This window comes from Macrotis lagotis, chromosome 7, assembly GCF_037893015.1.
Source record: "Macrotis lagotis isolate mMagLag1 chromosome 7, bilby.v1.9.chrom.fasta, whole genome shotgun sequence".
Classification (NCBI taxonomy): Eukaryota; Metazoa; Chordata; class Mammalia; order Peramelemorphia; family Peramelidae; genus Macrotis; species Macrotis lagotis.
Window position 1 is genome coordinate 8,049,898 of NC_133664.1, and position 24,110 is coordinate 8,074,007.

Genomic DNA, 24,110 nt, shown 5'->3' on the forward strand with positions numbered 1-24,110 from the left:
AAATTATTATTACTATTACTATTATTATATTATATACATAATTATATATTATATATAATTGATAGCATCATATAATTAACATAGTCCATATTTGATGTTATTATATAATATCAAAATATTATTATATATTCTTCAAATATACATTTATATACATACTTTTGGTATAATTTTATTTTACAGCAATGTATTCATTCTACAAATCTTAATTCACTATATTGTTTTCAACATCTGGTTTGATTTTCTAATTCTCATTGCTGTTCACCCTTTGAAGCGAATTAATGACATCACAAGTGACATCTTGATTTTTGGTTGAATTGGATTTAAGTGATGCAGAGTTGAGCAAAGCCATCAGCCTCCCTCTCTCTTCCAGAGTCATTGAAGCTCAATGGCAGGACAAAAGTCAGTATGACTGGCAATAGCCCAGTGTGCAGTGGATGGCCTTGTCTTCAGTGTCTGACCAAACTCTAAGTGCTTCAAGCGACTTTCATGGACACTGGGATAAATTGTTCCCATCTGCCCATTCTGCACGAAGAAATCTTTACATATTTAGGGAGGAGGTCCCCTAACTCACCCACAGATGGCCCATTAGTTACCCTCAACCTAGTTTGGCTCATCTGCCGTGACAGTTGCCTGGGGAATGACCTTAGACGGCAACTCTCATTTTCAATGTGGATATATATTGATTTACTGGAACTATCAGGAAAGCAGAGTCAAAGAATGATGTACCAGATGATGGGATCACCTTATATACTGGCACATAGTACAGTGTCTGGCAATATATGTTCAATGGTTGATGGTTACAGATGAAAAAACCAGGCCCAGAGAGCAGACGCTGTTTCCCATGAGCTGCTATGTAAAATTGTGCAGAAAGTTTTGTATCCAAAACCTAAGCCAGTGTGGATCCATACTAATAAGTGGCATTTACTTTGGGCCATAAGGCTGGCCAAACACTTTTGACAAAGATCATCAAACACCCTGGAAGTTTTAAAGAAGATGAAAATGAAGCTCAGGGACATTGTGGTTTTCACAGGGACACATAGCAGCCAGTGTTGGAACCCCGCTATTCCTGACCCCAGTCCAATTGCTAAATAGAGCGCTTGGGGTCACAGAATCTTCCAGTTATTGCATGGATTCTGCCATGGGCACAGGGGCTGACCCTTTGGGGCTTGAACTTTTTCAGGTATACCTTAGCTTCCAGTGCATCCTGATGGCCAGGCCACTGACCACACAGTCAGCATCCTTTGAAGTGGGTAAATGCCAGAATGTTATCCTCTCAGTGATGCATGGATAGACTTAAAATGACTGGTAAACACAGCTTTGGACAGAATTGTATATGGTGGCTTGTAGGATAGCTTCTGGAGAATGGATGACTGAGGAAATAGCTTTAATCTCTGGAAAAGAGATATCTCAGAAAGTGGCTTCATGAAGACACAAAGGGAACATTGTCTTATGATGGGGTCCTGGAGTTAAGGGCTAGAACGGACTTCAAAGGTTAGCTAACTGAACCCCATCATTTTATGAAAGAGAAAAATAAAGTTAACTATGTTAACTACCAGCAATGGGATTGGAACCCAGGTCCTCTGTCTACCATACCAAGGGCAATGAGCATCAAGGGAAAAGAAAAGGAAAGGTGTCAGACAGGTAAGGAAGCAATAAGTCCACAAGGCCAATTAGCAAACATGGAGGTGATTTTAAAAGCAGTCAGTGAGTCTGGTGTCCTCAGGGGATGGAATGGACCCACCCATTCGCCTCTCCCAGAAGAACCCACAAGGTTCTTTTTGGCCAAGAGAGTGCATCTGGATCTATTTGGAGAAAACCTGATTCCTCTGATGTGCTTCAACTCCTTCCACTGCAGAGTGTCTCTGTGGCTATGGACAAGGTTCCCAGGTCCAGAAAAGTCCAGTCCAGTCACGGATCGATCATGGATGGTGTAAATCGGCGAGCTTCTTGGTCCCTTCTGCCATTGTGTCTAGAGGCTGATCTTCATCCCCACTGGAGTGAAGGTATTTGAACCAGATGGGCAATGATTGTGCACTTTGCTTTGCTTTCTGTATTGCCATGGCCACACAAATTTTCTTCTACCCTTAGCTCCACTGGACCTCAGCTAACAGCCTCACCTGGTTCCTGAGACCATCCTCAAGCCCTCAGATGAACTGGACCTGATGCCTATAGAATCTGGAGCCCAGCTTCTTCTTTGCAACATGAGTGGGCACCAGGGGAGGACACTAGTAGCATTTTTTCCCTAAATGCTTCCTAAAGCAAGTAAAGGGAATGTTTCTAGCCAGACTCTGTCCCTCTGCCTTGCTATACATTTCCTGGGTGCTTGGGGTAAGGCCAGGGTCACCAAGTCTGACAGAACCCATCAAGCTTGACCTCCATGGCATTCCCTCATTTGTGGTCTGAACACCCACACAGTAGCAATCAGTGGGACTACCACTGAGCACCAGGCAAGCTATACTGGAAGCCAATCTTGGCCACCACCTTGGGGAAGTGTCTTTGATCTCAGCTGCCCATGAAGTGCAATGACAATCAAGGATGTGAAGGGGTGAGAGCAATCCACCCACTGATTAGAATAAGAACTTCAACTGATGATCAAGAGAAGTCCAAAGATGTGGAGATGGCAGAGGTTCCCTGCAAGGTTCTGGGATGTCGTCACATTGAAGGAGAAAACAACAAGAAGTCATGGAGTTCTTGGAGGTTCTTAGCTGGAGAACCTCCAGGACTAGACCCTGAACCCATTTCTGTTCCTATATCAAAAGGGTGCAAACAGATCTAATATGAAAGAGCAGGACTACAAAGCAAAAGGAGCCTTAGTATGCCCACTCAGAGCCCTCAAAACCACACAGAGTTCCACTATGGCTCCAATGTTGATCCACTGTGACCAACTCTTCCGGATCCCATTTGGGGTTTTCTCAGTAGATATTGGAGTGGTTTGCCCTGTCCTTCTCCAGCTAATTTGACAGATGAAGAAACTGAGGTCACCCTGCTAGCAAGTGTCTGAGGCTGGGGTTGCACTCAGGAATCTGAATCTCTCTGATTCCAGGCCAGTGTCCACCCTTAATGGACAATCCCTTGGGGCCCCCCCTCCAGATCTATTTAGAGCACTGGATAACCAAAATGAGTCTCTCTCAAGGTTTTCAAAATCCAGAGGCTTTTTCTGCTTGTAAATCATTCATTCCCTTTGTTAACTCTGGGGAGGAAGGCATACTTTTCTCTATGTTCAAGAATGACAGAAAAACCACAAGAAATCAGCACAGATTTTTATTATTTATTTTTTGACGGCAAGATCTGGCCAATGCCTAGAAAGTGGTTATTTTATCCTCCTTCATTTCAATAGTCAGAATCCACTTCCAGCTAATGCAAGTGAAAAGAATACATAAAATAAAAGCATTCCTCAGGGCCAGTTCAGGGGAAGAGAGGGAAGAGGATCCCATGGTATCCCAAGAACATCAGAAAGCCAGTGGGTGCCTTGCCTTTTCAGTCCTCTTCTTTGAGGGGCCCAGATCAGAAGGAAGCCAGCTGGCACCACTCAAGGCTCTCACCATCATCTCAGACCCTTATCTAGGATGCAAAGAAAGAAATACTTAAAAGAATAAAAAGAATTCTAAAACATGCCCAAAAGCTCCATCCTCACTAAGGCACTCTGAGAATCATTTACTTTACTAATTTGTGAGTATGGAACCAAGAGTTTTTAAAAACCACCCATTCTTCAATTATTCTTTATAAGAAAGATTTCATCTCATGCTATTAATTTAACAGGACCAGATCATTATCAGATCCTTGGAAAGATCTCTGCCCTGGGAAGACCCCCAAATTAAGCATCTGGCCAGAAACTAGACAGTTTCCACTTTAATGGATTCTTCTTGCATGTAAGCAAATAGCAAGGCTGGACTGCATAGACAAAGGCACTTGTTTAGCAGGAGAGAGGCAAGAAGGGGAAAACCATGACAATATGCTGGGGGAAACAAGGGAGGCCCAGACACAGGATGGATGGAGTATGGTCCATCTTCTCTACGTACATCACACTCTCAGCAGCTGGCCGGTGAGCCCGGCATTGCGGTCCTTGATGAGAGCGGCGATGATGGTGGCACCCTGCCCTATGTCTTCTTGGAGCTGCTGTGGATCATCCTGGAAAGAACAACAACCAAAAGTAAGGAGCTTTTACAATGCCCAGCAGGTTGGGAAAGATGCTTGCTGCTGCCTCTGGACGCAAAGTGAAGCCCCTGCGTATGTAATTTTAAAGATCAAAAGAGAAAATGGTAAATCTCTTTGTCAACTGGCATGTGCCATATAAACACTAGTGGGGTTGTCGAAGGTGGGCTCCAATCTGATGCTCAAGGTCCACCAGTCCCCGGCTCAGCCTCTACTCTACAACTGGCCTTGGCTCAGCCTCAAGCCTCCCCATCCCCAGGTGGGATCATCCCAGAAGATCTGTCCACTTGCAAAGACCATCATGACTCACATGGTCAGCATGCTCTAGAGAGGCAAGGGTCAGTGCTGACTCAACAGTCAAAACAATCCAAAAGGACATTGACCTTTGGATTCAAATTCTTGGCTCACTGATGGGGAAATAGTTGAAGAGTGAGGCACAGTTCTTCTAGCCCTTCTCTCTCAGTGTCTCCAACAGGGAACTTGATTTGGGGCCGTGGCTGAATGTAGATGGGAGCAATATGGACATTCTCTAGGAACATTGGACTTCAGGTGATTTTTCAGCCTGAGTTCCTCCCAAACTGCTACGGATTGGGAGAAAGCCTCCGGGGACACCCAAGGAAGCTCTTCTCCCTAGTTCCTTTGAAGGTCTTAAGCTGTGATGCTGCTGCCTGGGAAAGGGTTGGACTTGGAGCCGTGCCAGTCTCTAGACTAGGAGAGGAATCCCCCCACCCCCCAACACACACATCCCCAGATAACTTGATTTGGACTAAAGGCTTTATCCAACAGACAGAACATCAACTCAGGTCCTTTGCCTGTCTCCATTTCCCAAACCTCCCAAATCCATCCTGATCAAGAATTCCTGTGAAAGCCATGGACTGCATTAATTAAGATCTCCCATCCTTAGGCTCACCCCAACTAAAGAAAGGTCCATCGTTCAAAAATGAGGCCATCAGGCCACTTCACTGGCTAGAGGACCTGCTCTCCCCCTGCCTGCTGGGCTTATACCTGCCCTTAAAGGAGATTTCCTTCTGGTGTGAAGCAGATGGGCTGTTTCTATGTTTCTCTTGATTTTTTTGTAGTTTATCTCATGCTCCCTTTTACAGGGCGCACACACACAGAAATACCCCAGGCTCTGCTTTGCCCTTTGTTCAGGCAGAACTCCCAATGGGAGTTGTAACTGAGGAAATATTCCTTTAATCATCTCTTTAGACAATTAAACCCAAATCCTTTCATTACTGGCCAAAGAAAGAGTTTTTGCAGGAGGCTCTCACATCAAGAAATGAATCACTCGGACAAAGCAAGACGCCCATGGCTTTGCTTTTGTCCGGCTTTCTCAGCCCAAGGATAGCAGTGGACCCCCAGGCGGCCCAGGCCACTGGGCAGAGGCACACCAGAGCAGGGTACACAAGTTCTAGACCTCTGCAGCATTCTTCAGGCAGAGGGGCTTCTCCTCCTTCCTTCCTCCCTCCCTCCCTCCTTTTTCTCCTTCCCACTTTTTCTTCTTTCCTTGGACAAAGGATTCTGAAATTCAAGAAACATTTAAATTCTGCTCTGAACAGAGCTACGCATCAGGGAAACAGATGCCATAACACAGTCACTGCCTTCAAGGAGCTTCCACTCTCCTTTTGGGGTGGGGGGTGAAGATGAAATCCAGTGGACATACAAGTAAATTCCAAGACAATTCGAGAAGGATGAAGCCACCAGAAACTGAGTGGTCCCTTCTTGAGAAGAGTTAGGATGTAATTTTTGTCTTTTTATCACCAGTCCCTAGTCCATAGGGGTGTGCTGTGGAGAGAGGACCAGGCTTGGAGTTAGGAAGATCTGAGTTCAAATCTGACCTCAGTTATTTAGTAGTTCAATCACATAATATATTTGCCTCATTTCCCGCATCTGTAAAACTAATTGCACCTACCTCAGGGGCTATTGTGGGGACTGAATGAGATCATAGTTGAAAAGTAAAGACTAACAAATTGATTTCTGTGGGGGTGGTGGGGAGAGGAAAGTAAGATTGGGAGAAAAATTGTAAAACTCAAATAAAATCTTTAATAAAAGAAAAAAGATCATAGTTGAAAAGTGCTTAGCACAAGGGTTGGGCCATAGAAAGCACTAAATAAATGTTAATTATCATTATTATCACTTAAGAAATATTTCCTTCATTGAATGTCAATGAACAAAGGATCACAATTTCCCCAAGGAATGATATTGTGGAAGCCCAAATGACCAGCAAAGGATAAGAAAGATCAAAATGTTCTTCTTTGGTTACCCTTTTGAGTTTACAGTCTTTCCATCATGCACTAGGTGCTCAGACACTTTGGATGTGAACACATGAGCACATACACACACGGGCACCCACACAGTGTTTTTCTGGCCTCCACTTCCAAACTCCAAATCTGATACTGGACTGATGATTACGGCAAGGCAATGACAGATAGGAAATGTGTCAATAATTCTATTCATAGTACTTTAAAAGCCCCATTATCCTCTTAACCCCACCCCCCACATTCTGGTCTTCTTGGACAACTTCTCAGGAAACATGACAATTCCATGTATTCTTAAATTCTTGGGAAATTCATTAGAAATATTGTAAATTTTATTCCAATGTGAAACCTAGAGTTCAAATCATCGGACAGAATTCACTCCTATTCTCAGTTATTTGTAAATTATGGGAACAAAAATTGTTTTGTAAAGCAACAGTAAATTAGAAGCTCACTCAGTCAAATGAAACTACTTTTTAGAAAACAACAACCATACGAAGGAAATGTCTAGAATGGTCAACGTGCCATAACCCAACTTGCCCCGTGGCCATCCAAGATTTCAAAACTCATCCACAGGACTGAAAATCATTGGTATTCTTAGAAGACAGTTTTAGTGGCAAAATCATCCAAGTCTATATAGAGCAATAATTGTTATAATTTGAATGTCCCAGTCTTCAATAGAGAATCCAAACAACAGAATTCCCAAGGTCTTTCTTGGCTGTGGCTGACAGAGAGGTTAGCATTTCACATCATGGGAACATGATGAAAAGAAACCTTGCTCACCCCTGCATCCCCAGGCCTCCCCTTCCCCAACCTTTAATAAAATTTGGACTGCACATTCAGCAGAATGGAGAGAACAATTGTTCATTAGGTACTGGAAGACTTTGCAAGGGGGATTTTAACAAGATTAGAAGAAAGTCAATCAAAATAAATATGAGAAAGTTTCTTTTGATCATCTAAAGCTCAATATTGCCTTACTTAACATTCTTCAATTTGAAATCAAAGTATGAATTGTGTCCAAAAGTCTTTTACACTTGACAATGTATAGCCTCCAGGAATGAGATTCTATTTAATTCAATCTCATTCAACAGACATTTCTTTAAGGACTGCAAAGAGTAGAGTCACCTTGATGGGGGCCAGGGATGCAGAATACTGCCCTCAGGGAGCTTTTATTCTAATAGGATCTAATGCATCATAGTGGGATGAAAGAGGTACAGAATATGAAATAAACTTCCAATATGAAATCATAACAATGATAATTATCAAATGAATTGTAAAAATGAGTAGCACTAATAATAGCCATCAACAACTGTGTTAATATGAAAGATATAAAGAAAGGCAAAAGTAATTGTCCCTGTCCTCAAACAGTTCACCTTCTAATGAGGGTATCTAATCTGATATTTTTCAATTTGGAATTAATACCTCTGATCTACATATTTTTGATAAAAAAATAGTTTTTCATAGTTATAAATTTCAGTGTGTAAAAAATATCAGTTTGCTATGTAAGGTCTGGCTTCTCCATCCCAAATGTTGACTTAACCTGTGTCAATATTGCCTTTAAAACTCTATAATAGCACCAATAAATTCCTTTTACCTGATCAACAAACCTCAAGATAAGAGCCATCTTGGATGCAAAGAAAGCAATCTTTTTTATTTCTTTTTTAAAATTTTATTTACATTTTATTTATTTAAGGCAATGGGGTTAAGTGACTTGTCCAAGGTCACACAGCTAAGCTATTATTTGACTGAGGCCAAATTTGAACTTAGGTCCTCCTGACTCCAGGACCAGTAGTACTCTATTCACTGTACCACCTAGCTATCCCCTGGAAAGAGCAATCTTATTGTTATTTGTAAGCATTTATTCTTTAACCCAAGTAGGATACTTGTCAATAGGAATTTTAAGAAAATATTTTAAGATATGAGAGGATCATGTTGTAAAACCATGTATTCTATATGAAATCTCACTGGTGACTTAAGTCAGTTTTTATCATTCTTTGTCCTTTCTGTATAAACTGCCCCCAGTAAAGACTAACAGACTGCCTTCTGTGGGGGGTGGGGGGGAGGGAAGCAAGATTAAGGGAAAAATTGTAAAATTCAAAATAAATAAAATCTTTCTTTAAAAAAAAAGAATAAAAGACAAAATGAAATCCTAAAAATAAAATAAAATAAAATAAAATAAAATAAAATAAAATGTCCCCAGAATTTTGTACCAGGGTTAGCATTCTTAAAGATGCCATCCACCCATGACTTTTTGGTAAGATCCTAAAGAATAAAACTTCATTTATAAAACTAACTTTGTTATTTCATTTTTAGTCTAAGAAAATTATGGTTATCAAGGGATATCAGGAAAGTAACTCCACCTATTTATACATGTATATAAACACACACACACACACACACACACACACACAGACACAGACACACACACACAAGATATCTCTGAGGGAAGGGGAAAAGCAACTGACCTTGGGAAAAACTTCTTTCATTAGAAAGGAAAAATTCCGTTTCCTAGAAGTCTGCCTTTCTCTTCCTCTCCAAATTCTCCTCACACTCATGGAGGAATACTTTTTAAACAATAGCTCCTGGTGGGCAGGGGCTGTCTCATTCATTAGCCCTACGTCCCTCTATGGGGCAACCCCTCAAGATGCCAATCCTGTGTCCCCAAAATGTCCTGAAATTCCGAGCAGCTGAAGCAGGACCAGAGGGATGCAGGTCTGCAAAGGAAACACCTGGGGACCTCTTGAAAGGCAGTTGGTGGCAAGCAAGCTGGCAGTCTGAGCTGATAGATCCCAAAGACATCATCTCAGGACATCCAGGTCTTGCTGATTCTGGGACAGACCCTGCTCTGAGAACTAAGGGAGGAAGGGGACCTAGCCCCCAGGGAGACCAAGAATCTAAGGAAAAGTAAATATCAGACGACACACTACATTGTTCCATGAACCATCTGCAGGAAAGATAATAATCTGAAAGATTCTCTTAATGTTTTCCATAAGGATTTGGCTTATAAAGGACACTCGCTTTCCCTGTAATTCTTTCAGACAGTCCTTGGTGGACAAACACAGTCAAATGCCCCAGCTCCCTCCAGTATTCCTCTGGACACATGAATATTCTATGTTTCTTTGTTTTTCTGCTGCCGGCTGAGTTCACATAGATGTGGTTCCTGAAGCATGACTACCTCTGGTTATAGTTGTTAAATCCAATAGGGTATACCTGATACCAGCCTGGGGGAAGTTGAAGTGGTTTTTGCTTATTTCATTGTCTTGTCTCTAGGCTTCTTATTTTCTTATCATGTGTACTAAAAAAATTTATCTAGCTTCTTCCTCATTTTGGGAAAACAGGCAGTCACTTGTCTTTCTTTAGATACCTTAGGATGGGGAAAAAAAAAAACTCTAATTCATAATATTGTAAAGGTTTTGGTTGAGACACTTTCCCAGTTTGCTGTGGCCTGTTTTTCAGTTCCCAAATGCATATTCAGATTAATATTGTCTGGTCTCAGTTATTTTAAATATTCTGTTCAGCTTGCAGGATGCAATGGATAGGACACTGGACCTCTCATTAGGAAGACCTGAGTTCAAATCTGGTCTCAGACTTTCCTTGACAGCTCTCTTCAATTTTTCTTGCTTAGAGAAAATGGAGGTGTTGGTAAATGTGGATAGCATGCATTGGTTCAGAGTGAAAGAAATCCTTATTCAAGACCAAAACCTTCAGTCTCACTTTTTCTTTGATGACTATTAAGAATTATACACTTATCCAGTCCAAATGACACTTTGACATCAACTGGGGGAAGTTATCATTCAATTCAATATTTTGACCTTCAAATTACCTTATGGTTACTTGTGTTGTCTCCTGCCAAGAGAACTACTGAATCCTACTATGGGAAATTACTAGCTCTGTGACCTTGCACAAATCACTTCCCTCTGTGTCTTAGTTTTCCCCTATCTAAAAGGAAATAAGAATGCAGAGCCCTGCGTTCTGTCCTAGATAAGACAGCACATGTAGAATGGAACAGTCCCTCTCTCATGGAACTGTTTACAGTCCAATAGAAAGTATAACATTTACTGTCTAGATCACTGATTTATGTACTACTTTCTGATAATTTTGGGAGAATCAATTGCGAGGTTATTTCCTTTTTCATAAGAATGCACATTGCTTCCCTGTCATAGTACATTTGGAGGTGGTGGATGCAGCTGGGTGGACCCAGCTCCACTCTTTATTACCTGTTGTTGCTCATTCATGTTCAGTGAAAACACATGACACCAAGAGGGTGATGTTTTGATTTGCAGGTGAATTGGATTTAAGTGAACAACCAAGGGCAAGTCACTTAAGTCTTTCTTGGTCTGTTTTCTCACCTGTACACTGAAGAGACTTAAAATAGATGAAACCTATTGATACTTTATTTTTAGCCTAGAAAAGTTCAGAGTGGCTACAGTAGGAGTCTCCAAGTATCTGGACAGTAGGATTCCACTGGCAGTGGGAATCCATTGGTTTTGTTTGCCAGAGGAGCATTAAGGGAAACCAGAAGGAAAGTGGCAAAGGGGTAAATTTAGTCTTGGAAGTCAAGAAAACTGCTAATAATTAGACCCAACAAGATGGGAAGGACATGTAGGGAGAATGATTGATCATTAAAGAAAAATTGCTTCAGGGTTGCAGTGGCCTAGAAGCTTAGTCCACATTAACAGAAGGCAAGACCAGGCAAGTTGTGGGCTGAAGAGAAAGTCACCAACCAAGAAAGTCTATGTGGGCTGAATTAACTGAGGTCTGGCATCCCAGAACAGGGAGATGTCTATCGATGCCAAGCAGATTAAAAGCAGTTATTTTAACTCCAGGGATAGTTTAGCTATTGACTCTACTCTGTTCTCATTCCTTCTCCCATGAGAAGAGTCACATTCTCACTTCATTCCTACTGACCCTGCTTCCATCTTGGAAATAGTTGTCACCTTTACGGGTCAACTCAAGAGCCAGCTCAACCAAGAAGTCTTCCTTGGGCTGCTTGCAGCTGAAAATGAGGTCTCCAAGTCAAAGTGATAATCTGCCTGGGCTACTCCTTTGCTCTTATAGTCTCCTTTCCATCATTTATTTCTGTTTCCTCCCTTGATAGAGGGCGATATCTTTGAGAGAAAGGTCTCACGTCTCAGGCATCTTTGTGTTACTCCCCATGCCTTACAGTCAGTTGGCACTTTATAAATGTCTCTTGGCAGAAGCATATACAAGTCCAGATGGCATAGTGAAGAACTATTGCAATTAAGGAAGGTCAGGAGTGGGGGTCACCAAATGCAGATTAATAAAGGAAAGCTTCCTGGGGCTCTTGAGGCAGAACTCTGGAGAGTCAAGGGTCATCCTGGAGTGATGACCAGCGGGATGCAGAAAGGTCTGGAGGTGGGCAATGAAGAAGAAAAGAAGAATGGGGAGTCTTTCTATGGAGCACTTCTTTGAATTCCATTCAATTGTAGGACATCAACTACGGCAGGCTACACAAAACGTGGCAGGTGCCAGTTCTTCCAGACTTTGTTTGGGGTAATAAGGAGGGAAGCTCCATTTACAAAGGAACTGAATGAAACTCCCTCATGCCAATGTCTACCTGAGGAATGGAAATTATGTTTATAGTTATTTCCTGAAAGCTCTGAGAAACAGTCATCCAGGCAAATGTTCCTCTTAACTGCCTCATTTGATTTAGACCCATTATTATGTGTTTTTCCCTTCGTTAAGACAGAATGTGAGTAGTGTCTCAACTCGTTGGTCTCTGGACAGAAAATGAACATTATGAATGCCAACAGTTAAATAGCTAAATTAATGTTAGTATATGGTCTGAAAGTGGTGTGATTCTTAAAGTGGTGTGATTATAAGAGGCTTATTTTGCTATAGGATCATAGATGAAGAATTGGAAATGACCTCTCAAGTCACATGGTCCATCCTCTCATTTCACAGATTAGGAAAGTGTAACCTAGAGGGATTAGGTGACTTGCTCAGGGTCACAGCTAGAACACATGTTGCATATCTAGTGGCAACTAACATTTATAAAGCATTTTTTTAGGTTTTTTTTTTTTGCAAGGCAAATGGGGTTAAGTGGCTTACCCAAGGCCACACAGCTAGGTAATTATTAAGTGTCTGAGACCGGATTTGAACCCAGGTACTCCTGACTCCAGGACCAGTGCTTTATTCACTACACCACCTAGCTGCCCAGACTACGCTACCTAGCTGCCTCATTTATAAAGCATTTTAAAGATGCAAAGCAGCTTATAAATATTTCAGTTTCTGCTTATAATAACCCTGGAAGACAGAGACATACTATTTTGTGTGTGGAAACATACATATTTGTGTGTATGCATATATATTATACATAATCTTGAAAATATATTCAGGTGTACACATATCTGCCTATTGATAGTATCTTAAAAGTCTATAAAGATGTGGTAAAGGGAGTGATCTCATGATTCCAGGTGACTGAGCCAATGAGCCTCACTGCCCCCATCCATGAAAGTAAGACAATCAAGACCTATTCTGTCTACCTTCGGGAATATCTCTAGGGATAAAATGAGAAAATATAATCACTGTTGGGGCTAAAGGGGGCTCTGTGGATAGAACATATTTTTCTTGCCTTTTTCAAGCTCCATATATGTTTTAGAATGTGAACCTAAACTGAAAGAATTACATTTCTAGGCTGATTAATGTCATGTACCCTAACTGAGAGAACGGGCCACCAGTGATAGCTGAATTTAAACACTGGGGAAAATACAAACACAAGCATTTCCTACTGCACACTAATGGGCTCCAAACAAGCTCTGCAGAGCAGATGTAGTAGAAATAAAACAAATATTTATTAAGTCAAAAAGTGATTTTCTCTCTAAGTTTATATTTTATATAAATACACTGCAGAGGGAGGTTGGAGGGCTTGTCAATTATAGGAAATACTAAGCCATCAAACGCTAACTTTCTGGGGACCACAAACACACGGTATCAAGCTATGAAAGCAAAAATGAAAATAAAAATGTAAATCCAAACATACACTGATTTGTTGGTCATAGTGGGAATGGCTTGGCAGGATCTGGGGAAAGGGAGGTCTGGTTTACATTGGGAAATGATAGATGTTTGCTTTCTCTGCCTCAATATTTTTATCAAGGTATGGGGCATGAGCCTAAGCAATATTTCATTTTTAAGTCAACATGGAAACAAAATGAAAATGAGTTTTACTGAAAAGCTCCTTCTTATGAGGTTCCTAGAGCACCAAAAGAGTAGGATAGTTTCTATTTTTTCAGTCTCAAATATAATTGTCCAGTTTCCTCCTTTTTCAAAATTTCATAAAGATAATTTAGAGTAGATCAAGTGACCACATTTTTCCTTTTATCACAGCACCTTAGAAGCACCAAAAACATCTGAACTCTAAGAAATAGCTCTGAAAACAATAGTATGAAAAAGTCTGAAGCTTTAAATATATAGTCCTACCTCACCCCACTCCACCCCATACTGGGGTCAGAATCCAACACTAATATATATGTTCCAAATCAAGAAATGTGATGGAGAAAAATAAGCAAACAACAACAAAAAGGACATAGAAAGCTACATGGTGAAAGGAAAGATCAAGACACACTCAGGAGTCAAAAAAGTCAAAACAGTTTCAAGCAAAGTCTTAAAAAGATGTTAGCTGGATGAAAGCCCTATAAGAATTCCTGCAAAAGCTAAAAAATTATTTCAAAACTAAATAAGAGTGATAAAGGGCAAACTAAGTACAGAAATGAAAGCAAGTGAAGAAAATTAGGAAAAGATAACTAACACCTTGACAAAAGGAGCACAAAAATTGAAGAAGATAACTTTGGAACCAGAAATTCACTAATAAAAATAATTTTTTAAAAAGCAAAATTGATCAAATGGAAAAGGAACAATATTCTAAAAGACAGAAATGGAATTCTGATCAAGAATAACCTATCCAGAAAAACTGAGTATCATCCTTTAAGGGAAAAATAGGTATCTAAATGAAATAGAGGATTTTAAAGCATTCCTGATGAAAAAGACCAGAGCTGAATAGAAAAATTTGACTTTCCAAGCTTTCAAGAAATATTAAAAAAATAAATTTTGGGGAGACTAGCATGAACTCATCCAGAGTGATGTGAGTAGAATCAGGAAAACATCATACACTGCAATAGCTATATTGTAAGAATGATCAACTTGGAAAGACTTGGCTACACTGATTGAGACAGTGATCCAGGATAATTCCAAATGACCCATGATGTACTTCCCGAGAGAGAACTGATGAACTTTGCATTCAGATTAAAGAAAACTTTTTAAAAAATCTTTATATTATTTTATTTTGTTTCGCAACATTTCAAATATGGAAATGTTTTGTATGACCTCACTCGTATAATTGAAATCAAAGTGTCTTGCCTTCTCAAGAGGAAAGAGGAGCAAAAGAAAGGAAAAAGAATTGAAACTCAAATTTAAAAAAATAATTTTTAAAAATTCTTTTACTTGGGGTGGCTAGGTGGTGCAGTGGATAAAGCATGGCCCTGGAGTCAGGAGTACCTGGGTTCAAATCCGGTCTCAGACACTTAATAATTACATAGCTGTGTGGTCTTGGGCAAGCCACTTAAGCCATTTGCCTTGCAAAAACCTAAAAAAAAATTCTTTTACGTGACACACTTGTGACAGGAGTTGTGAGATGTTTCAAAAATTCTGAGAGCAATTTGGAACTATGTCCAAAAGGCTATAATACCATATCTACCTCTTGGCCTATATTTCAGAAGAGATGAAATAAAGGAAAAGTATCTATATGTATAGGGATATTTGTAACTTCTCTTTTCTGGTGGCAAGGAACTGAAAATTGAGAGGATGCTCATCAGTTGGGGAATGGCTGAACAAATTGTGGTATGTAATTAAGATGAAAAACTGTTCTGTTATGGGAAATGATGAACAGGATACTCTCAATAAAACATTTACATGAGCAGATGTAATAGGAAATATACCTTAAACAAAGAAGCAGCATTACTGCAAGATGTTTAGTTATGAATGACATTATCTTTTCCCAGCAAGGCTGTGACCCAAGAGAACACTAAAGGACTTATAATAAAGAATGCTTTCCATTCCAAAGATAGAATTCATGGGGTCTAAATACAGACTGAGGTCTTTTGTTTTTCACCTTATTTTTCTTGAGGTTCCTCTTTTAATGTGGGAAGAGGGGGCTATATTTACTTCACAACATAACTATTGTGTAATGTTAAAAAAATTTATTTCATATGTAATTGGGAAATATTTAATGAAATAAAATAATTTCATAAAAAGAACAATTTAAGTATTCTATAGAAAATTAAAAGAGGAAAAGTTTTTTGAATTTTTTATACATTTTTGAATAATTTATTTGAATTGCTTTGAATTGAATTTATTCTGATTGGCCATTTACATCCTTGTCTGAAGACCGTGGATAACTGAAATGCCAGTCTGAAAGCTTAGACAATTTCTGGAGAACAAATGTTCTTCTTGATCACAGACAATGCAAATGAGAAGAGTCAGAGATGAGGCCGCAGAACTCTGCACTTAAACATGGAACCAAAGCCAAGGGCCTACGTAACAACAAAGAGATAACACTAGTCTAGGTCACCATCTTTTTTTGGAGAAGATCTCATATCTGTTGGGCTAACTGGCCTGAGTGAAACACATTCTACATGTGTATACACACACACACACACACACACACACACACACACACACACACACACACACAGCTACGCACACACCGGGGGGGGGGCAAGAGTAACTTAAAAAGAAACCTCTTCCAAGTCCACATCACCTGGGGTCTTTGAGTTGTCTCTCGTGTCCTGGAGTGGAACAGAAGAGTGAGGCTATCAAGCAATTAGGGAGAGGCTCTGGGGTCTTCCAATGCACCAGATAATCAGGGTTGGAGAAACATCAAAACTTGGAATAATAATTAGCCCTCTCAAGCGACACTCTGTACATCCCTTCAGAGCAGTTTCTCTTTTTGTCATTAACTCTACACTCTGTAGGAGGAAGAAAGTGGGGTTTTTCAATCGTAACTGTATAAACTTGTCCATGAGAGCAAGTTCAAATTCCTGATCTTGGACTAGAAATGCTTTAGGCTCCCGAGCCTTCTTTACTTCTCAGGAGAGACCTCATTTGAACCTTGTAGGAAGACAGGATCCTTGGGATTCCCACACATGGCTTCAGAGGAGCCTGAGGAGAGGGAGCCCTGAGACTTGGGAGGTGAAGGGTGGAGAGGCAGAGACCTGGGAAGGCCAGCAGAGTAACCTTCCCTCTGACACAGAAACAGAGGAACAAAACCAGCCCCCGTCCCTTCTTAAGATCTGACATCTTTCTCCATGGCCAGCACCCCTCTGGACTGCCCAGCAGCAGGCACCTTCCCCAAAGCTCTGCTGCTTGGACTAGAATCAGGACCTACAAGTTCACTTTTAGAAGGTCACCTCTGACCCATCAAAGACAAGTTGCCTGCCACTGCCATCAGGGGGAAGTTCACATTTCACAGAGGGATATCATGTAAACTCGAATCTTGCATTTCATTTAACACTGTTAATCTATGCTTGGGTGAGCATTTGATCTAGTATTTCTTCAACTGAACTGAGGGGGAACCAATTGGTCATAGCTATACTGACCAGTTCCCTAGGGATGAGAGAGAAATGACTTGTCTGAAATGGGGGACCTAGGACCTGAACCCTGATCGAGTGCCTGCAATTTCATCTCTCCAAACTTGACTATGTATATAAACTGATAGAATGGAAGCCCCCTGCAGGCAAGGCCTGTGATATATTTCTCTACTATAGAATAGATGCTTGTTCTAAGGTTTGCAAAGCAGGACTTGTGGATTTCACAAAGACACTGTCAGGAAAGGTACTGGTATCATTCCTCATTTTTGTAGAAACTGAAGCTGAGAAAGTTTAAGGGATTTGCCCAGGTACATGATTTTATACATGTCTGGGACAGGACTTAAACTTGGGTCTTCTTGGCTCCAGGTCTCACACTCTATCCTCAAGCTGCTACCTGCTAGGAGAAACAACCTAAAGCAAGTAGCCACAGCCCCTCATGGACAGCCAGGGGGTCACAGAACCTTATCACACACTGAGCCACATCATACACATCACTGGATCTAGAGACACAGAGTCCCAGAGTCCAGAGTACCTGAGCTGTCTGCATTTCTCTACCAACACATGAAGGATGTCATAAACAAGGCTTGGAGGTCTCATGCTCCTGGTCTACTCTAACCCCTCAAAATTCAGGGGGAAAATAAAAATGGTCTGACACATTTAGAAAAAGGGAGAAAACTCAAAGCTTTTCTTGGGCATCAAATCAGCTTTTCCCAAACAAGATTTTAATTATTGAAGTATAAACAAAACCAGAAACATATGAATTACATTTCACTTAATACATGAGTAAACAACCCTCCTCCTAGAAGCCGCCAATCTGCTTTCCTGCCAAGAGACGCAAGAAATGCTCAGCCATGGAATTCCTGAAGTGGCATCTCATATGCCGCCTTCCCAGCCACCCTCCCCATTCCCTCTTCAAGGCAGGAAGAGCCAATGCAAGGGAAGACTTTCAAACATAAGGCAGAGATTTTGAACTTGAAGCTGGCTCTGCATCCCAGTGTTTCCAGTTATAAGAAACAATTCCAGGGCTCCCCAGACTCCAGGGCCAGTTATAAAATCTTATGGCTTGTCTAAAAGTAGCTTGTTTTCTTTCATGTAACCCAATGGAATTGGCTAGAACATAAAAGCCTCCACTGAATGATTCAACTAGACAGTAATCCCCCACAGACTGGAAGATAACATGTCAGAAACATAACAGGCAAGATTGGAGAAATTCTAAATGGCTGGACTCAGAGAGGAGGTGATGACGGAGCTCTCGAGAGGAAAGGTACAAAAAAGTTGCCCTGTTACAAGATGGAGGCAGTCCTTCTGCCCTGACCCGCCTCTCAGGACTGCATGAGAAAAGGGCAGCGACGAACACCATTTCTTCCTATTGATCCCTACGATTTGAAAACCTTTCCTCCTCACTGGTCCTCAGTGGTCTTTTCTAAATCTAAAATATACCTCCTGTGTCTTTCTGGGTGACTATGGGACAACATCCCTGGACATCTACTGGCCCAGTCAGCTGCACATGCCCAACTGCCCTGGCCCTCAGCAGGCTCCACGGACTGATCTCCTAAAAGATGCCCCAAACTCAGGACCTGTAGTTCTCATGAATGTCTCTTCTAAAGAATGACTTGGTCTCATCAAAGCAGAGAATGTCTGGAGCTATTTCAAAGTTCCAAGATGACACAATCCCACACATCTAGTTAGCAGAAATCAAGGGTCAAGCTCAGATGGCTGCTTCTCTCTGGTTTGTCAACCATAATGCAAACCTTGACATGAGAATTCCCTAACCTCCAAGAAGAGAAGCTCCATGAGGAAGAGGATGGTTGGTCCTTCTGAGGGATAAAGTGAGCAATTTTAGAGAAGAAAAGGGGGTCACAAACACATGTATATTAACTGACTGATTGTAGTTAGAAGGGACCTTAGGGGTTGCTAACCCTTAAGTCAACCAATCAGCCAATCAACAAGTACTTAATAAGGGCCTTTTGTGGGGTAAGTCCCAGGGAATGCAAAGACATAAGTGAAACAGGTCCTAACCCTAAGAAGCTTAGATTCTACTAGAAGGCATTGTTCGACACATTACAGATACAAGTCAAGATAAAACAAATGCACAATAAACAAAAATTTTGTTTTGGACATTGTAGTGGGGTGATAGTAGCAGGGCCCCATTAGGTAAAAAGAAGGGCAGTGGGCCACAGAAGATTAATTCATGTGGTTAGAATTCAGTTCCTGAGAACTAGTGACTGACAAATGCTATCAGGATTATCTTTAACAAAGGAATGGAGAATGACAGGGGGAAAACACCAATTCTTCTACTCATTTGGCCTTGTTCAGTCAAACCCTATCACATGGATGTACAAGCATGTCAATATGTGTATACACATACTCTGTCTAGAGTGGATGACATCCTTCTCCTTCAATAGTGATGATGAACCTCCTTTCTGGAGCATGTCAAAGTTTGCTACAGTCTCCCCTCCCCCAAATCTTGGAATAGATTGGGCAAATACTACTACTGCCATTTTACAGATGAACTAGAAAGTCTGGGGCTGGAAAGCTGGTCTTCATCTTAGTCCCACAGGTCAATTCAGGTGCCGCTTCCTGAGAATGACACGGCCGAGTTGCAGAGGACCTGAGAGATTGCCGGCACAACTACCTCATTTTAGAGATGAGGAAACTATTTCTTCCTGATTTCTTTCCAACATCCCAAGTTACAAGTTTTTCTTTTGTCATCAGATTTCTCTCTTTAGCCTCCATTATGTACTTGATCATTTTTTAAAACTTTTTATTATTGTTTATGTAAATATCTCATCTCATGAAGAGACTGTAAGTACCTCCAGGACAGGGGCAGGCATTTCTTTTTCTTTTATATGTTTATCCAAAACAGTACTTGGAAGTCAGTAACCACTTTAGAAAGATTTGTTCAATAAAGGATTTAACCACTAACATAGAAATAGTCCTTCATAAATTTTAAAACTATCATGACTGGGTAGACCAATGGACCACTTAGGCATTCCATCTTTTATCTCTTATAAAGGTATTTGGGTATAGTGAATAAAGTGCTGAACATGGAGTGAAGAACACTTGAATTTGGATTCTGCCACAGACCCTTCTAAGCTCTGTAATTTTATTCTAGGTACTTACCCTCTCTCAGCCTCAGCTTCCTTATCTGGAAAATGGGGAAAATAAGAGCCCCACTTTCACGCCTTAAAGTTATACAAAAATGTTTGCTATTATTAAATGAAAGAAATATGATTTTTTCATGGCAGTTATAGACCATATATCATATATTGCATTATAATATTATTGTTGTTCTCCCTACATAGGAGATGGTTATAGATTTAGAGCTAGAAGTGAGCTTGGTGACCAGCATTTAAAAAATTAAGAAACTGAGGCCTAGACAGTCAAGGTCACAGAAGGCATGCATAGCCATTGGGGAATCAAAATATGTTTTCTAATTAGAAATTAGAAATTTCGAATTTTGAATCTTCTCTCAACTCTGGGTCTTTGGTAACATCCTTAGACCACATCATGGTAACACAGTGAAGGTGACATGGGTCCATCATCTGTCCCTCCATTGCCTTCTTTTTTTTTTTTAAGGTTTTTGTAAGGCAAATGGGGTTAAGTGGCTTGCCCAAGGCCACACAACTAGGTAATTATTTAGTGTCTGAGACTGGATTTGAACCCAGATACTCCTGACTCCAGGGCTGGTGCTTTATCCACTACGCCACCTATCCACCCCTGCTCCATTGCCTTCCAAGGTATTTCTCATGTTGCTTCTTTTTAAGGGATGGCCTATCTTGAAACAAGATTGAATCTCCCTCCAACCCAGGGGCAGAGGGAAAAAGATCTCCACAAATACCAATCTATTAGAAGAAATTCTTTGGGGAGGAGGGGGAGCAGCAAGAACCTAGGAAACAAGGACCTAGATGATTAATGATTGGAGGATGGCTCAATAAACTATGGTTTAAAAAAACAGAAGGAATCACTCTTAGAAACGATGAATGTGGAAAATACAAAGAAGTCTGGGAAGACATAAATGAACTGATATAAATCAAAGGATGGAAATTTAGACAGTCTGCACCATCACCACAACCATGGCAATAGAACGAACAGCAAACTCAGAACTGAATCTTAAAGTCATTACAATGACTATCCTTGACATGAACAAAATTAGTTTTTATTTTTGTTTTTGATTTAGAAGAATGCAAATGTGGAGAGAAACTAAACAATTCCCTCTCTCTCTCTCTAATTAGGAAAAGGAGAGATCTAATGGGATAAGGAGCATAGGGGAAATGGAAAAAGACTATATAAGGTGAAATCAGAGTTTGATCTCAAAGTTAACTTCTGCCACTTACTAGTTACTTAATATCTCAATTGGAGGAAAGAGAATTAAATTCAACAACCAATATTAAATACATTCTTGCTAGGTGAAAAGTTCTCTCTTAAGCCTTCAGGACAAAAAGATGAAAACTGGCCCCAAGTTTGCACTTAAGAAGCCATACAGAACACTAATGATCACACCAATTGTATTACTGAGAACAAAGCTCGAGAGAGGGTCCCAAGAGATTCCAGTTGAGGGGTATTAAACCTCATAAAGTGTTGATTTGACAGGGGCCAGGGAACATGTCACCATTTGGCTCCAGCATGAGGTCAGTCAAAATCTGTTTGCCATGAGCCAAGGGTGAACCAGGACACTCCTGGTCTGCACTTTTCACTGATAGGTTGGTGTGTTTTGAAATTTTTTTCATAGCATACAGGTTCCCTTGATAAGTTATCTTCATCAGCTGAACAAGTTGGATGAGGGCAGGGCTTGTTTTCATTGAGGTATCTGTGGCTCTTTGAATAATTCCTGCCCTCAAACAGGTGCTCACTTAAAAATGATTACTGAATTAATTGACTAAGTGATGGATGAGCAACATGAAACAAAGGGGCCTGACTTATTTCATTTACATCTCCAAGTGAACAGTTTCAGTATCTCTCTATGGAACTTGGAGAGGGCAAGTGATTAAGTATTTAGTGTCAGTATCTTTAAAGGAAAAAAAAAGTCATCCTTTTGAAAGTCAACCTAAAAATCTCCAGAGGAGAGCACACACAGAGCCAGGATGACTAAGATTTCTGAAAGCTGTCCGCAATAATCACCTACCAGTGGATCCACAGTGAACATGACTGACCTCCTGGCAAGAAAGATGAACTGAGGGTCTAGGAGACATGACTTTGTGAACAAAGCCCGGGTGAGAATCTTGCTTCCTTGCCTATGAATATTTACAACAATAGTTTTTTCTTTTCAGTAAGGAGGGGAGGTAGAAAGGAGAGAAAACAAAGTTCTGGGTTTGAATCACATAGAGAGAGTGTCAATGGAAATTTAAGGTATCTGGTACTAAAAATTAGTGAACAAAGAAAGGAAATTTGTTCTTGAAAACTTAGAGTAATGCACCACAAGAAATAAAGTAAATTAACCTTCAAAATATGATTTTGTACTCATAAAAGAATAAGAAATTAAATAATGATTCACAAGGAAATCAAAGTTATATCAATTTTGTTAGATTTTATTTGCTATGTCTTCTGAGTATATATAAGAACAGATAATAAGCTTCAATTAAATTACCATACTATGGATATTACAAAATGGATAGAGCCTTAGACTTCTAGGATTTCTGATTTTATCACCGAAAGTCTCTCATCCCACAAGTGTATACTTACAATCTCTTCTACCTTAGAAATCAGCTCAGGCAAAAAACAAAGCAAACCCAAACTCAAATGCTCATAATTTTGGTGGCCAATCCACAGCAGCTGAACCTCTCCTATCTCAATGGGTAACTTCTGTGACAGGAGACAAAAAGTTCATTATTTGCCCCATAATCAAAATCTTTCCATCTTGACATTGGTTGGAACAACCAGAAAATACTCATCTTGCTCTGGGTAACCCAGGATCTCTTGTTGGGTCATCAAGAGCAACAGGTATGTGTATCCGTGTGTGTGTGTATTAATTTACATATTATATATATATATATATATATATATATATATATAAATAAAACAAAACCTTTTCCCAAAAGCTTTTTAAAAAATCCTGGACTTTCAGTTGTTGAGAACTTAGCTTAAGTATTGTTCCACAAAATAAATAAAGCTCATTTAAAAAAATTGCAAGAACAGGAAAAAATAAGGACATTTTCTAAGAAAAAAAGTCTATTTCTGCTATTATGAATAAAACATGAGTTCTAAACAAATCCTGGCTTCACCTGCATCGAACTCTGGATTGTTTTGAGAAATAACCTAAATTGAATACGAAATTACAACTAGGCACATGAATAATTTAAGAGGGATGCTAGGATTTTTCCTGAGGTAATTTTCTAGTTATCATCAGGAAAAAATGAGAATGGGGGAGGGGAGAGTGGGAGGAAAGCAATCCCCAGCCACTCTCCATGATTTTCTGGAATCTCTTTGAGGATTAGCGTATAAGTAAAGAGAAGCACATTTCAAAGCAGTGTCCCCATTCAGTTTCTGAAAGAGGTCTTGGCTTCCTGGGAACTTTAACAGAATGAGATTAAAAAAAACAAGAAACAACTCTAATTAGACATTTAGCCAAGAGTGGTCATGACCAGGAGAACCAAATGTTGGGCCCAAATGGAGGGGAAAATGGGTCCCTAAATGGTGAAACCAAAAGACTTGACCTATCCCCTAAGCCTGTGGTGACACCAGCTAAGGTGAGAGCTCGGTCTGGCTGCTGAGAACTGGTAAAAGCCAGTAGTCTTGAGAGAGGAAGAAGCATGAAGGGGAGCTGCTGAAAACTCAACCAATAAAACCTCTCCAAAAGTGGAGCTTTAATGCCTTCCTCCTCCTCTTCCTCTTATTTTGGTATTCAAAGTTCTGGCCATCCTGGTCCCAAGCTGATTTCATAGTGTCCCAACTAAGAACTTGATGGGTCCTTGGAGGTCTTCAAGTTAAACATTAAGCACCTTCAATATGCTGATGGGGAGACAGGGACTTAGCCAGTCACCTGTGTTGGAGGCAGAATCTGAACAAGCCCTCCTGTTCCAAATTCTGCACTCTACACCATACCCTCCTTCCTCCATAGAGATTGTAGCTTAATAAACATTGTGTTAAATCCATGTGGTCA

The 24,110-nt window shown here is 40.4% G+C and overlaps 1 protein-coding gene across 2 annotated transcripts in view; it reads right to left on the bottom strand.

The window, feature by feature from the left end:
* Positions 1-3,245: 3,245 nt before the first annotated feature.
* CRPPA (CDP-L-ribitol pyrophosphorylase A) overlaps positions 3,246-24,110 on the bottom strand; it is a 253,954-nt gene continuing 233,089 nt past the window's right edge. For both annotated transcript variants that reach the window (XM_074195414.1, XM_074195413.1), the window contains 2 exons: positions 4,020-4,128; positions 3,246-3,561 (listed from right to left, as the gene is read on the bottom strand). In XM_074195414.1, coding sequence (XP_074051515.1) covers positions 4,021-4,128 — 108 coding nt within the window. In that variant the 3' untranslated portion in view covers positions 3,246-3,561; position 4,020. The remainder of the gene's footprint in view (positions 3,562-4,019; positions 4,129-24,110) is intronic.